The sequence below is a fragment of the Acomys minous genome, assembly GCF_964271855.1.
Source record: "Acomys minous genome assembly, chromosome: 5".
Classification (NCBI taxonomy): domain Eukaryota; kingdom Metazoa; phylum Chordata; class Mammalia; order Rodentia; family Muridae; genus Acomys; species Acomys minous.
Window position 1 is genome coordinate 118,669,766 of NC_140494.1, and position 13,837 is coordinate 118,683,602.

General features: G+C 38.0%; 1 protein-coding gene across 3 annotated transcripts in view; it reads right to left on the bottom strand.

The window, feature by feature from the left end:
• The window catches only part of ARIH1 (ariadne RBR E3 ubiquitin protein ligase 1), an 83,835-nt gene that overhangs the window by 17,399 nt on the left and 52,599 nt on the right, over positions 1 to 13,837 (bottom strand). For all 3 annotated transcript variants that reach the window (XM_084781397.1, XM_084781396.1, XM_084781398.1), the window contains 2 exons: positions 5,323 to 5,389; positions 3,178 to 3,284 (listed from right to left, as the gene is read on the bottom strand). In XM_084781397.1, the coding sequence (XP_084637523.1) occupies positions 3,178 to 3,284; positions 5,323 to 5,389 (174 nt within the window). The remainder of the gene's footprint in view (positions 1 to 3,177; positions 3,285 to 5,322; positions 5,390 to 13,837) is intronic.

Consider the following 13,837-nt stretch of genomic DNA (forward strand, 5'->3'; position numbering starts at 1 on the left):
CACTACAGTTCCCTAGCACTGTCAGCAAGTTCTCAATGACTGGGAAATACTAAGGCAGAGAATTTGTCCATTTATTTTACAGTAGATGTTTTAGTATCAGTGTGTACGTGTAGCAGCATGTAGCAGGTATTCAATAAATGAGAACTAAAAGCATAAAGACATGCCCTGGTAACAACTGTACACTAGTTCCTGTTGGACTGTCTCACTCAGACCACACGCATCAATACCTAGTCTACCTTCATTCACTCAGTACTCCAACTGAACAACAAAAGCCTGAATTTAGAGTCAATTCACAATTCCACACTGATATACAGTAAACAACACATTAGAAGCAAATAGGTACATCTTTGCATAATGTAAATAGATTAAACTCAGCCCCATAGTATTAATCAATCTATTCAAAACAAAACAAAAAACAGGTATGATGGCTTACATCTGTAATCCTAGCACTTAGGATATGATGTATGTTTACAGGGGAGGGGTATAAATGAAGGAAACACAAATGCTCACTAAAAAAAAAAAAAAAATCAAACACCAAGTTGGACAGGGTAGCCTATAAAAACCTAGGTCTCAAGAGAGGGAAAATAGGGAATTCAAGGCTACATAACACAACACAATACCCGTACCCACTGCTAAGGAGCCCACCAGGCTCCAATAGATTGTTTCAAACTAACAGCTATACAGAAGGAACTGAGTGAGTCAAGTAAGGTATGAATGTGGCATTTGAAGGGATGAAGTGGTAAAGGATGACAGACAGGGAACGAGAGAGCAAGAGTAACCACAACTCACCATAGGTATGAAACTGCTAATGAATTTAATAAAACTTTTATAAAATAAAATCGGTGGTTAATAAAATTATCAAGTAATTTATAAAAATGACAAAAGAAAAATTATTTGCCAAAGAGAGTAGTACTAAATGAAGCCAAGGAAATCATTTCAAGCAAGATAGACAGAGAACATAACAGAACAGGGAACCAAAGAGCCTCTAGTGTATTCCACATTCATTTCCTAACAGAAAGAAGGAGCTGGAAGATGGCTCAATGAGTAAGAGCGTCTGTTGCTCTTGCGGAGGACACAGGTTTGACTGCGGGCGCCCACATGGTGACTGACAACCAGTTACAGGGGATCTCATGCCTTCTTCTCTGAGGGCACTGACATAGTATACAGTGTACAGACACAGAAAAAACATTCATTGGCTTTGTTTGAAACAGGGTCTTGGGCTGGAGAGAAACACTGTCTGTTCTTCCAGAGGTCCTGAGTTCAATTCCCGGCAACCACATGGTGGTTCACAACCATCTATAATGTGATTTGATGCTCTCTTCTGGCCTTCAGGTATACACGCAGATAGACCAATCATATTCATAAAATAAATTAATTAAAATTAAAAAACAAAACAGGGTCTCTCTTCCCTCTGTTGTTTACTGCTGCACCCTAGGCTACCTGGCTCACAAACTGCCAGTTTTTCTCGTTTTTGCCTTCCATCACACCACAGGAGCACTGGGAGTTCAGGTGCACATTTGGGTGCCCAACTTATATGGTTCTGGGCCTCAGGTCCTAAACCTTGCAGAGCAAGTACTTTATTCACTGAGCAATCTCCCAGGTCACAGAGTTAAATTCTAAAATATTAACACAATTTTCACTTTATACATGCTTACACATCTGTCAATTTATTTGCTTTTTGGGAGTATTTATTTATTGATTCTACATGTATTTTAAAAGAAATCAGAACAATACTGAAATGCCAGCAAAATATCTATTTGGTAGCTCTAGATCTCTACTTTTCTTTAGAAGACTGTAAGATTTTTACCTTTTTGCTGTATTTTGTAAATGCACCAATAAATTCCAATGTTAAAACCCAATCACCAGTGTGATGGCATTGTAAAAGGTAGGGATTGTTGTGCATAAAGGCACACACTTTTAATTCCAGCACTTGGGAAGCAGAGGCACATGGATCTCTGTTAGTTCCAGGGGCCAGTCTACTCTACTGATGAGTTTTAGGATAGCCAGGGCTATGTAGACAAGACTTCTTGTCTCAAAAAACCACCTTCCTGTTCCACCCCCAACACACCACCACCATGACCAACCACTGCCCAGTGGGATTTGTAAGGTGATTATGTCATAAGGGCTGCGTTCATGAACAATACAGCAAAGAGAGGCAGACAAGGTACAGCAAAAAAACCTAAAACACCAAAACCAGACACCTACACTAACACAACTAATCCACCAGCACATTGGCCCCAAACTTGCTAGCTTGAGACATAAATTCCTGCTGTATAAATACTAGATTATCTTGTTATGATAGATTACCAGGCTAATAAAGGAAACTGCTAATGAGAAGTGAGGAGTGCTCTTTTAATAAAGTCTAAAACAAGGAAGCAGATTTGGAACTTACTGATAGACAGATTTGATGATGTGTGTTAGAAAAGAATACATTATCTTGAATAGACTCTACAGGGTGATTGTGGAGAAGAGGTGTAGAGAAAGCTTTGGCCATCTTGAGAACAGCCAAACAGTCTCAAACATAATGTATGTGAAGCTAAAGCCAATGAAAGTCACTCCGATGATGTCTCTGATGAAAATGAGGAACATGCTATTGCAATCACTGTAGAAACTGACTTAACTGTGTCTGTGCCATACTGTTTTATGCAAGGTAGAAATGAAAAAGGAAGCTGGGCACCTGCCTGAACAAGCACTGGAGACATAGCTTGGCTTCTGGACGTGAAGAAGGACTTCGAGACGGTAATGGAAAAGGAACAAACACTTTCAAGGCGAGAGAGTCCAAGGCTACCCATTTAGGGAAAAGGCCAGCTGGACAGTTCTGAGACACTAAGATGTTCCCTAATATGTGGTATTGAAAAACTCCGGATAAATAAAATCTAGTATTCAGACAGAGAATATACTATAGAATTCTAAAGGCCCAAGTTACCAAGAAAGATGCCTTGGCTGTGCAGCCTTGGCTGTCCTAGACTCGCTTTGTAGACCAGGCTGTCCTCAAACTCACAGCGATCCACCTGCCTCTGTGATTTGTATTTTACTTAAAAGAAACATACATTATTTTAAACTTGTATCACATATCCCAGCATAAAGTCCCCCTCCCCTCCGTTTTATTACCAAGATTAAAAAGAAAAAGTGAAAACCCTATATTGATGTCCCTCATTTAGAACATCTCCTGCTTACCAAAACTGGCGCCCACATTTGCAGCGCACTGGTTTCGCATCAGGATATTGAACTTTAACAACATGGTGGCAATCTGGGGCTGGACACCACTTTAATAGTCGGTTGCACTGAAATGTAAGTTAGAACATCTTTAAAATGATAGCAAGTAAAACAGCAAATGTTATAGCATCTAGGGTAAGAGCAAAAGAGAAATAACGAAACAATAGTGCTTTTTATGTGTAATATTTTCTCATTATAATTATCATCTTTTAATCAGAAAGGAGTGTTAGCTTTCTCTGCATCTAGGAAGATATATAGTATTTCTATTTTACTTTGTTAACAATATGGTAGATTTCATTGACTGAAGGTTTTCAATGTTAAGCAATTCTAACTATTTTTTATTTATTTGAACTCTGGGAATAATGTCAAGGAGCATACATTAGGCAAAGGCTACCAATGAGCTCCATCCAACTGTAGAGTTTGCTAGTTCATCTTTTCTCCCTTTTGGGTCTAGGAATCAAATCTCACACAAGTATCCCCAGCCCCTCACAAGATTACTCATTTCTAAAGTCCTAACTCTATAAAACATAAGAACTATCCCTTTTTTCTATCTACAAACTCCACTGAGAGTTAAATAGTATTTAATTTTGGTTTCTGCTTGTCTCTCTGTTTTAAGATCTTAAGAAGTCCAGAGTACCTTCAATTTTGCAATTCTCTTGCCCCAGTCATTTCAGTGCTGGGATTTCCAGGTGTGTACCACCCCAACAATCATTATGTTTATAACACAAATAAGACATGCCTTAAGTAACACTGCACCAGGCTCCAAAAGTCAATTTATTGACTGGAGTTATAACTTAAAAGACTACCACATGGGTAACATGTAAATCTGAGTTCTAGATTCCGAGGTACAGCGTACATTTAAAAATGTATGGTATACCTTAATTTATAGTGTTATAGTTTAATCTCTAACACAGAAAAAGACTATGGTCTAGAACTAAAATGCCAAGCTATACTGATGTTACTATAATGGGTGCTTACATGTTCAATAAAAGGTGAATAAATAATTTTGTTTTATAACCTGGATACAACGTTCTCTGTATAGTTGCCATCATAGCACAAAATCAGTAAGAACAAATGTACAATAGGTATTTTCCAATAAATCCTGTTTGTTTGTTTTGTGAGATAGGGTCTCTCTTTGTGGCCCTGGCTGTCCTGGAACTCACAGATATCCTCCTACCTCTGCCTTCCTGAATGCTGGGATTTTAAAGGCATGCTCCATCATACTCCCTGCCAATAACTCTTTATTTGCAAACAGAAATGAGGCATACTTTGAAGGAAAAAAAGAAAAAAAGAAAAACTTTAAAATGAATAATTAAAAAAATATGTGTTTAGGGGAGGCATGTTTTGCCTGCATGTATGTCTGTGTCCGTGACTGTTGCCCACACAGGACATAAGAGGGCACTGCATCCCCATGGGACTATAGTATAAAAGTTGTAAACTGCCATGTAGGGGCTGGGAATAGAACCTGAGTCTTCCTGAAAAGAAGCCAGGGCTCTTCATCACTGAACCATCTCTCCAGCCCAGCAGCTATAGTATTCTTCATTTGCAATGAATCCTAAGACAATTAGAGAACTAATGATGTCAGAGCATCCAACATGATTATGACATGTTCAATAACATAGTGTAATTCTTTGCTAGGAATAAAGAACAGTAAAGAAAAATACTACTAAAAAGGGCTGGAGAGGTGGCTCAGAAGATAAGAGCACTGAGTTCAGTTCCCAATAACCACATATGGCTCACTACCATATATAATGGGATCTGGTGCCCTCTTCTGGTGTGCAAAAGTACACACGCAGGCAAAACACTATATACATAATAAACAAATCTTAAGGGGAAAAAAAAGGTAATATCACAGCTAAAAAAAAAAAGACAAATAAGTAAAGTAGGTGTTCTAAATATGGTAGCAGGCAGAAGTAGGTAGATCCCTACAAGTTAAAGGCCACCCTGGTCCACATAACATGGCCAGCCAAGGCAACATGGCGAGACCCTGTTGCAAGAAACCAAACTATATCAAACCAAACTAAAACAACACAACAAAAACCTTAGCTAGTATTTTTATTAATAAACAGAATTTTGAAAGCTCAAGTTAAAAAAAGAGCTACTTACCTCTACAAAGCTATTTGTTATTAAATGCTGATATTTTAATTTAACTTTTGAATCTGTGATCAGGCGCCTGAAACCAAGAATAAAAGAAGTTGATTAAGTTTATATTTATTAAGCCAAGTTTCACCACATGTATAATAATATGTAACTTTAAAAACTGTTTATGCCATGGCATAAAACTACCTATACTGAAAATATCAAAATGTACATCTTCTATCAGTCAATCTGTTAGTTTAAACAATGACTTCCAAGTTTCTGTAATCTGACTTGGATAGACAACTTCCTCATATCATATATTCTAAATATTCTATTTTGCCAACTTCTCATTGCAGTCTAAAGGCTGCAAGATGTGGTCTTAGTAGATATTTTGGTCTATAAAGCGAATCCAGGACAGCCAAAGCCACACAGAGAAACCTTGTCTCGAAAACCCAAAACAACAACAACAACAACAACAACAACAACAACAACAATCCTGTACCCATCATACTGACTTAACTATTAAAAGTGTTTGATAAGTATTCGTAAATGAATTAACCCTCATATGCATGTTGAAAGCAAGGTTTAACAATCTATCTGGCAGCTCCTAAACATGTAAAAAGCACAGCACTAGCACAAGCTTCCTCAACTTCCCTCCTAAATACATACACTTGGAATTAAAAATGGGTGCCCCACAAAATCTCAGACGTACTGTGCATATGACAAGAACACTCACAAAAAACCAGAAGCCAGATGAGTGCTTGGTGAAGTACTGGAAGATGTGAGAATGGCTGAATGTAAAAGGAATGGTAAAACTATTTTAGAACTGACATAATCGCAGCACTTTGGAGGTTCACACAGGAGAGTCTTCCTTTGAGTCTAGCTTATATTGCACAATGAAACTGTCTTTAAAAAAAAAAATCAATCAAACAACAACAATAAAATCAGGCGCTAGGGGATGGTAACAACTCCACCAGTGAAATTTTACACACACACACACACACACACACACACACACACACACACACACACACCATTAAAATGGCAAGCCTAATGCCTTGTGTATTTGATATCAGTTTAATAAGAGTACATAATTCTAAATCAGATGCTCTAGTTTCAAAGACATTTTATACATTCATTATCCATAATGCTTCTGATTTTACATACTATTTTTAAGTTGTTATTGTAATTTATTCATTGTATTGTATCTTCCTGTTTCCACCCTTCCTCCCTCTTCTGCTCTATTCCCCTCCCCTAGACCTGTGACAGAAGGGGACCTTCTCTCCTAGCATACGACCACAGCCTAATCAAGTCTCATCTGGATAGCCTGCATCCCCTTCCTCTGTGTGCCTGCTGGGCCTCTCCACCAAGGCAAAGTGATCAAATCAGGGGCACCAGAGTGCCTGTCAGAGGCAGTCCGTCCCCACTTCCCCCACAACCATGGAGAATGAGCTTACACACTATTTATTATAGCTGATAATAGTTTGGGAAGTAATCTATAAATCTGGCATGTACTACTTGTAAGAACAAAATGAAATAGTTTCCACCTAAACTTTTTTGTGTGATACAGAAAATAGCCTCATACTGTCAAGAATAGCACTGTTAGGATGAATTAAAGTTCCAGCTATTAATAAGCTAATCTTAGGGGATACCAGTTGCTATCACGTTTGTTGTAAAGTCACTTGACCAATTCTGGGTGGACGGCATCTCTCATGTAGTCAAAACAGATTCTCCTGCATGCCTTCTATACACATGGAGTACAACATTAGAATCATTTAACTGGAGTTTAAATCATACCTGCTTTAACAAAACAACAATAAAAAACAAACAAACAAAAAGAATGCAAGCTGGGAGCAGTGGCGCAGACCTGTAATCCCACCACTTAGGAGGCAAAGGCAGGCGGATCTTTGAGTTCGAGGGCAACCTGGTCTATAAAGTGAGTCCAGGGCATCTGAGGCTACACAGTAAAACTCTGGAACGCTACTGTGATTTGAAATCAAGTGACTTTGCTGTGATTAAACACCATGAACAAAAGCAACATGGGAAGGTTTATTTCACTTACACTTTTATAACAGTTTACCATGGAAAGCATTTAGGGCTAAACTTGACCAGAGAGGAACCTGTAGGCAAGAACTGATGGAGAGGCCATGGAGGCATGCTGCTTAGTGGCTTGTTAGACATGTTCAACCCACAATCACCAGGGCAGTGGTGACCCCACCCACAATGGCCTGGTCCTCCCAAATCATCAATCACTAATTCAGAGAAAGCCCTACAGGCTTGCCTACAAGCCTTTCTTATGGAGGCATGCTGTCAGTAAGTGCTCCCTCCTCTCTGATGTCTCTAGTTGTATTAATTTAATATAAAACTAGCTAGTACAACTACTAAATACAGCACCTATGCATATAAAGCACCTCAGTTAAAAAACAGTTTCAATGCCGGGCGTGGTGGCGCACGCCTTTAATCCCAGCACTCGGGAGGCAGAGGCAGGCAGATCGCTGTGAGTTCGAGGCCAGCCTGGACTACAAAGCGAGTCCAGGACAGCCAAGACTACAGAGAAACCCTGTCTTGAAAAATCCAAAAAAAAACCAAAAAAACAAAAAACCAAAAAAACAAAACAAAACAAAACAAAAAAAAAAGTTTCAATAAACATTTTCCTTTAAAGTCTTTTTCCCTTTGATATATAAATTACAGATACAAGTAATTAAATAACATCACATATAATTTTTTATAAATATACAATCACCTCTCTTTTCTCTACTTCCCCTTTTTCTTCCTTTCTTGAAATAAGATCTCACTAAATACTCCAAAGACCTCAAAACTCAGTAATCCTGCTCATCCTCCCAAGACACAGACACAAAAAAATTAAGATTTCCAAAACCCAATAGTCACAGCAATCCTCTTTGACCCTTTAACTCCTCTGTCCAAAACAGACATGTGGTCAGAGAAACTGAGCAAAGGACAAAGACCATGTACTGACCCATCATTCCCTACGAAGTCTGTCTCTTGCAGTTCCCCTAACACTTCTTTGCCTCTTCTGACTTCATTCTATATATTTACATAACATTTTAAAAGTTTAAGTTACTTGGGCTTACCAGTAAGCAATGTATTGTTTACTCTAGCATTATTTGTCAAAACTTGACAAATTGCTTCATTTTTACATTTCAACTAAGAATTTATTTGCTAGTGAACTTGAGCTCTTTACACTGTAAAGGAGAAGGTATACTACTGTTTTTATGCTAAGCGTCCTACTTAAAACTATCAAAGTCAAAAGAGTTTTGTATGTTTCTTTGCAGAGAATAAAGGGTCATTCATTTTGTTCTATTGTAAGACAAGAATTGTAAACCTCATTATTAACAAAATGTTTAGAGATACAATGAAAATTTTGTTCATCAAAATAAGTTATCTTTCAGAGACAAAGGGCAAGCCACACTAGTGTGTGTGTACAATATATACAATAAAAATTGCTGTAATACTTTAAAAATTCTTAACAAAGTTACTAATAGACCAAACCAAATTTAAGAATGGAAATAGTGCAGTGAGAACTTCATTAAAAGGACTATGGAAGGCTAGAGAGATGACTTGGTAGGTAAAGGGTCCCCAAGGCCTATATGTAAGAAGAGAGCCAACTCCCACAAGCTGCTTTCTCACCTCCACATGCATGCCATCCTATGTATGCACAATAAAAATAAATGTAGAAAAAAAAACCCATTAAAGAGCTACCTAAACGATAATAAATGTAGAAAGAAGGCTTTAGATTATCTATTAGAAAATAGATATTATCTACTAGAAAACCATATTCTCACAAGAATAGCCAAAAGACAAGAACTCCCATATTTAGTGAGGTGTATAAGCTCAAACATGTTAGAAAATAATTTGGCAGTATCTAATGAACTTTAATATTTTAGTCCCTATATAACCCAAGAAAATCAGTGTTGTCTTCCAAAAGACATATAGAAATATTCTTTAAAGTGTTACACACTGGTCAATGGATTATCCGGATAATCAAACTTACACAAAAATAATACATATATACACATATACAATGTCTATGAAGAAAATATACTCTTATGTACACTCTCTCTCACTCACACTTTCTCTCCCTCCTGCCCCCATAGAATACACAGACACACAGCACACAAATACAGACGGCCCAGCTCAGCTGAGCAAGCCTGATGACCCTTGGTACCCAAAACGAAAGGAACTACTCTCAAAAGTTGTTCTCTGGCCTTCACATATGCTCAGTGGCACACGTATGCTATCACTCAACTGAACTCATATACACACGCACACAATAGTAAAAAAAAATTTTTTAAATGCATGCTACATCATTCCATGTAAATGATACTCAAAATTTGGCAAAAATAGGTCTTAGTTATTTGCAGTTAAGAGCAATGACACAGACACATATACTTTTCCTACCAATCCACTAAAAGACGGTATAAAGGCAGTTTCCTCATACTTAGTAGAGAGTTGAGAGGAACTACTAAAAATTTGATGGCACATCGTTTAATTAAAAAAATTTTGTCTGTCTGCTTCTAAAATACAGACATAAAACTAAATCTTTTTCTCTTTGGGAGGGGGGTACACTCAAATCCACCACAATCCCAGGTAACATCATTAAAACTAGTTAGTTATTTAAGGGACCAAACAGCTGGACATGGTGGCATACACTTGTAATCAGAGCACTTTACAATATATAGATATAAGCTTTCTTTTATTCCAAGATTACTAGAAGAGCTATATGGATAAAGAATGATCCATAGGAAGGCAGATTTTAAAAATGAGAATTCTAAACAGAACTATCAGCATCTAAACACTTCAGCGGGTTAAAAAAACAAACAACAGGGGAGCTGGAGAGATGGCTCAGAGGTTAAGGGCACTGTCTGCTCTTCCAGAGGTCCTGAGTTCAATCCCCAGCAACTACATAGTGGCTCGCAGCCATCTACAATGAGTTCTGGTGGGCAGGTGTACATGCAAGCAGAACGCTGTATACAAAATAAATAAATATAAATCAATCTTAAAAAAACAAAGAACAAAACAGAAGTGACCAAGATAGGAATGGAACCAGGCCAATATAGAAAACAACACAGTTTACTATGTAAAAAAGGTTCCATTTTCAACTAAAGATTATGTTAGATACCAAAAAACAAACAAAAAGATTATGCTAGTTAATAAAGAGAAGAACAAAATGTGAGCCACATTTGAGGGAAAGGAATCAACAGAACTCTCAGTGACAGCATAGGTCTTTGAGTTAGGAAAACTTTTAAAGAAGCTAATATATATATAAAATATATAATATATATTATGTTAAGTTTTAAATAATGAAATTAGCAAAGCCTCTCAATAAATAAAATCTACAGAAAACTACCAAACCAAGCTAAAAATTGTATAGCTGAAAAGTATAATTTTATTTCCCCAGCCATGAAAAAAAAGTATAATTGAAATAAAATCTTGACTGAAAAGATTGAACACACATAAGATGGCAAAAAAGCAGAACACATAAAAATAAACACAAATAAATAAAAAGAACTTAAAATCTATTGACCCAAAGACGTATCAGTAAAACTCTTTTTTGAGTGTTTGGAAATTAAGAAGAAAACGTACAAATGAAAAAAAAAAACAGATCCTCCAAGAAATTGGGTGGGGGGGTGAGGGGTGGGGAGAGAAATCAATGAGTAATGGGGTTAGTATATGATCAAAAAGGGCATCATCATCTCATCATCATCGGCTCAGTGGGCAAAGGGCTTGCCATAAAAGTGTGTATACTGGAGTCTAGATCCCCAGCACCCACATAAATAAAGGGTGCCCACTTATAATTCTAGTACTAATAAATAATTCAGGAACAGGGATCCCTGGAGAAAGCTGGCCAGCTAGGCTAGCTGAAGCAAAGGTTCAACTGAGAGATTAAGTCATAATGGATAAAGTGTAGATCAATCAAGGAAGACTCCCAATGTCAGGCTTGGCTCTCTATACACACCCTCAAACTCATGCGTGCATAATAAATGTATGTTCCCATGCAAATACATGCAAAGAGGAGGAGGTGTTTTAAGAGAGAATGGACTAGCTAGGCACAGTCATCTGGGTACCTGCAGTCCCAGCATTTGGATGGTAGAGCTAATAATATGAGGAGTTCAAGGATTTCCCCAGCTACGTATCAAGCTAGAGGGAAACTCAGCAGCTAAGTGCACCAGCTGCTCTTTCAGAGGAGCCAAGTTCTGCTGCCAGAACCCACATTAGTTAGTTCACAACCACGGGCAACTCCAGCTCTAGGAAGGCCTGATAACCCTCTTCTAGACTCTGAGAGCACCCACTAAGAACACAAGAACCAACACTGGGAAGACAAGAGACACAATGTGAATTCAAAGCCAGCTAGGCTTACACAGTGATACCCTGCCTCACCCTTACCCTATGAAATAAGCAAAAAATTCTCAAATTTTATGAAAACTATTAACTTCTGAATCTAGAGTTCAAAAATCTGTACACAGGACAAACAGACAGAACCAGACCCAAACAAATCAGAGTGAAGCTACTGTAAGCTAAAGACAAAACTGTTAAATTACTAGTTAAGCCATCAAAAACAGTAGCCAAAACAATAACAACAAAATAGTGCAATAACATATCCCAAGTGCTAAAATTACGAAAAGACAGACCAAGAACACAAGCATTTTGGAAAATGTCAAGCATCAATCTATAAATGCTGTAACAATTTATCCCCCCTCTGGTACTTTATCCCCATTAATTTAGATATTACCATAATTTTATCATCTTTATCCAATCTGAAATACTAAAAAAACCAAGACCAAAACAACAAAAAGACAAACAAAAACTTTAAGTTGGAAAATCAAAATTTAATTTATACTGCATGAGCTTTATGTGAAATTTAAATATCTTTTCATAATGTCCCTGCCTGCTCATTACATAGGCATATTACCCTTCCTCCCTAGTTTTTGGGGAGTAGGCAAGCTATATGCATCCTACTGCGTGTGCACATGTAGGTCACAGGACACACTCAGGTGTTGTTCCTCCAGTGATATTCGCTTTGTTATTTTTCTTTTTTACCAGGTATGTTATAGGAATCATGTCCTTATGCTTACATAGCAGACAATTTGGTGGTGGTGGGGGCAGTTTATCAAGACAGGGTTTCTCTGTGTAACCCTGGCTGTCCTGGACTCTCTTTGTAGAACAGGCTGTCGTCGAACTCACAGAGATCCGCCTGCCTCTGCCTTCCGAGTGCTGGGGTTAAAGGTGTGTGCCACTTATCTTTCAATGAACATGGGATATCTCTCATCCACATATCTTTTTGAGATACTAATTTTCTTCCCTTTAGTAAGTATGGGCACAGAAGTAGGATTCTTGGTTCACCTGGGAGTTCTGGTTTCAATTTGGAGGAAAATCTTTATATAAATTACTATAATAAGCTGGGTGTGGTGGCACACGCCTTTAATCCCAGCACTCAAGAGGCAGAGGCAGGTGGATCCGCTTTGAGTTTGAGGCCAGCCTGGTCTACAAAGCGAGTCCAGGACAGCCAAGGCTACACAGAGAAATCTTGTCTTAAATAAAAAAAAAAAGGGATTAAGGGCATGTGCCACTACCTCCCCACTGTTATTTCTAGTCTTAAGGTATAATTTTTCCTTTTAATACTGATTATCATATACATTAACACTTAAACTTTTATGTTACACCTATTATTGTAAACGTTTTGGGGAATGGCATTCTCTGAATGAAACTAAAGAAATTACCAGTAATTTCTGGAATGAATCAAAGGATATAAGGCACTAGATGGGGGAATGAAACTAACACACTTAAGAATACAATGGACAGCCAGGCGAGGTGGTCCACGCCTTCAATCCCTGCACTTGCGAGGCAGGCAGGTGGATCGCTGTGAGTTCAAGGCCAGCCTGGTCTACATAGTGAGTCGAGGACAGCCAAGGTTAGACAGAGAATCCTTGTTTCAAAAAACCAAAAACAAACAAACAAACCAAAAAGAAAAAAAAAGAAAAGAAAAGAAAAAAAAGAAAGAAAGACCAAAATGGACAAGAACGTACAGGTAATGATAAAGGGGAGTGGAACAGTGCTGGCCGCTGATTTATTTTTAGTAACTTAAACAGTAATGGAAATAGGATAAACTCTAAGCCAAACAAGATTAATGCAGAGCTAGCAGCAGTAGTAAATATGTTGCAAATGAACCAATAAGACTGAAATTAAGAAGGTAGGAACAGAGCTGGGTGGTGGTATTGCTGCCTTTAATTCCAGCACCTTGAAGGCAGAGGCAGGTGGGTCTCTGAGAGACTCTACAGAGAAACCCTGTCTCAAAAAGAAGAAAGAAATTAAGAAAAACAAAGAGCGAACGAACAGAATGGAGACTAGCAGGAAGTTAAGGAAGAGCATTTTCTAACAAGCCTAACAACCTGAGTGTGACCTCTGGGACCCACTTAGTTGAAGAAGCAACTCTCTATATGCATGCATTGTGGTGTGTACACACACACACACACACACACACACACACACACACACACACACACACACACACACACACACACTC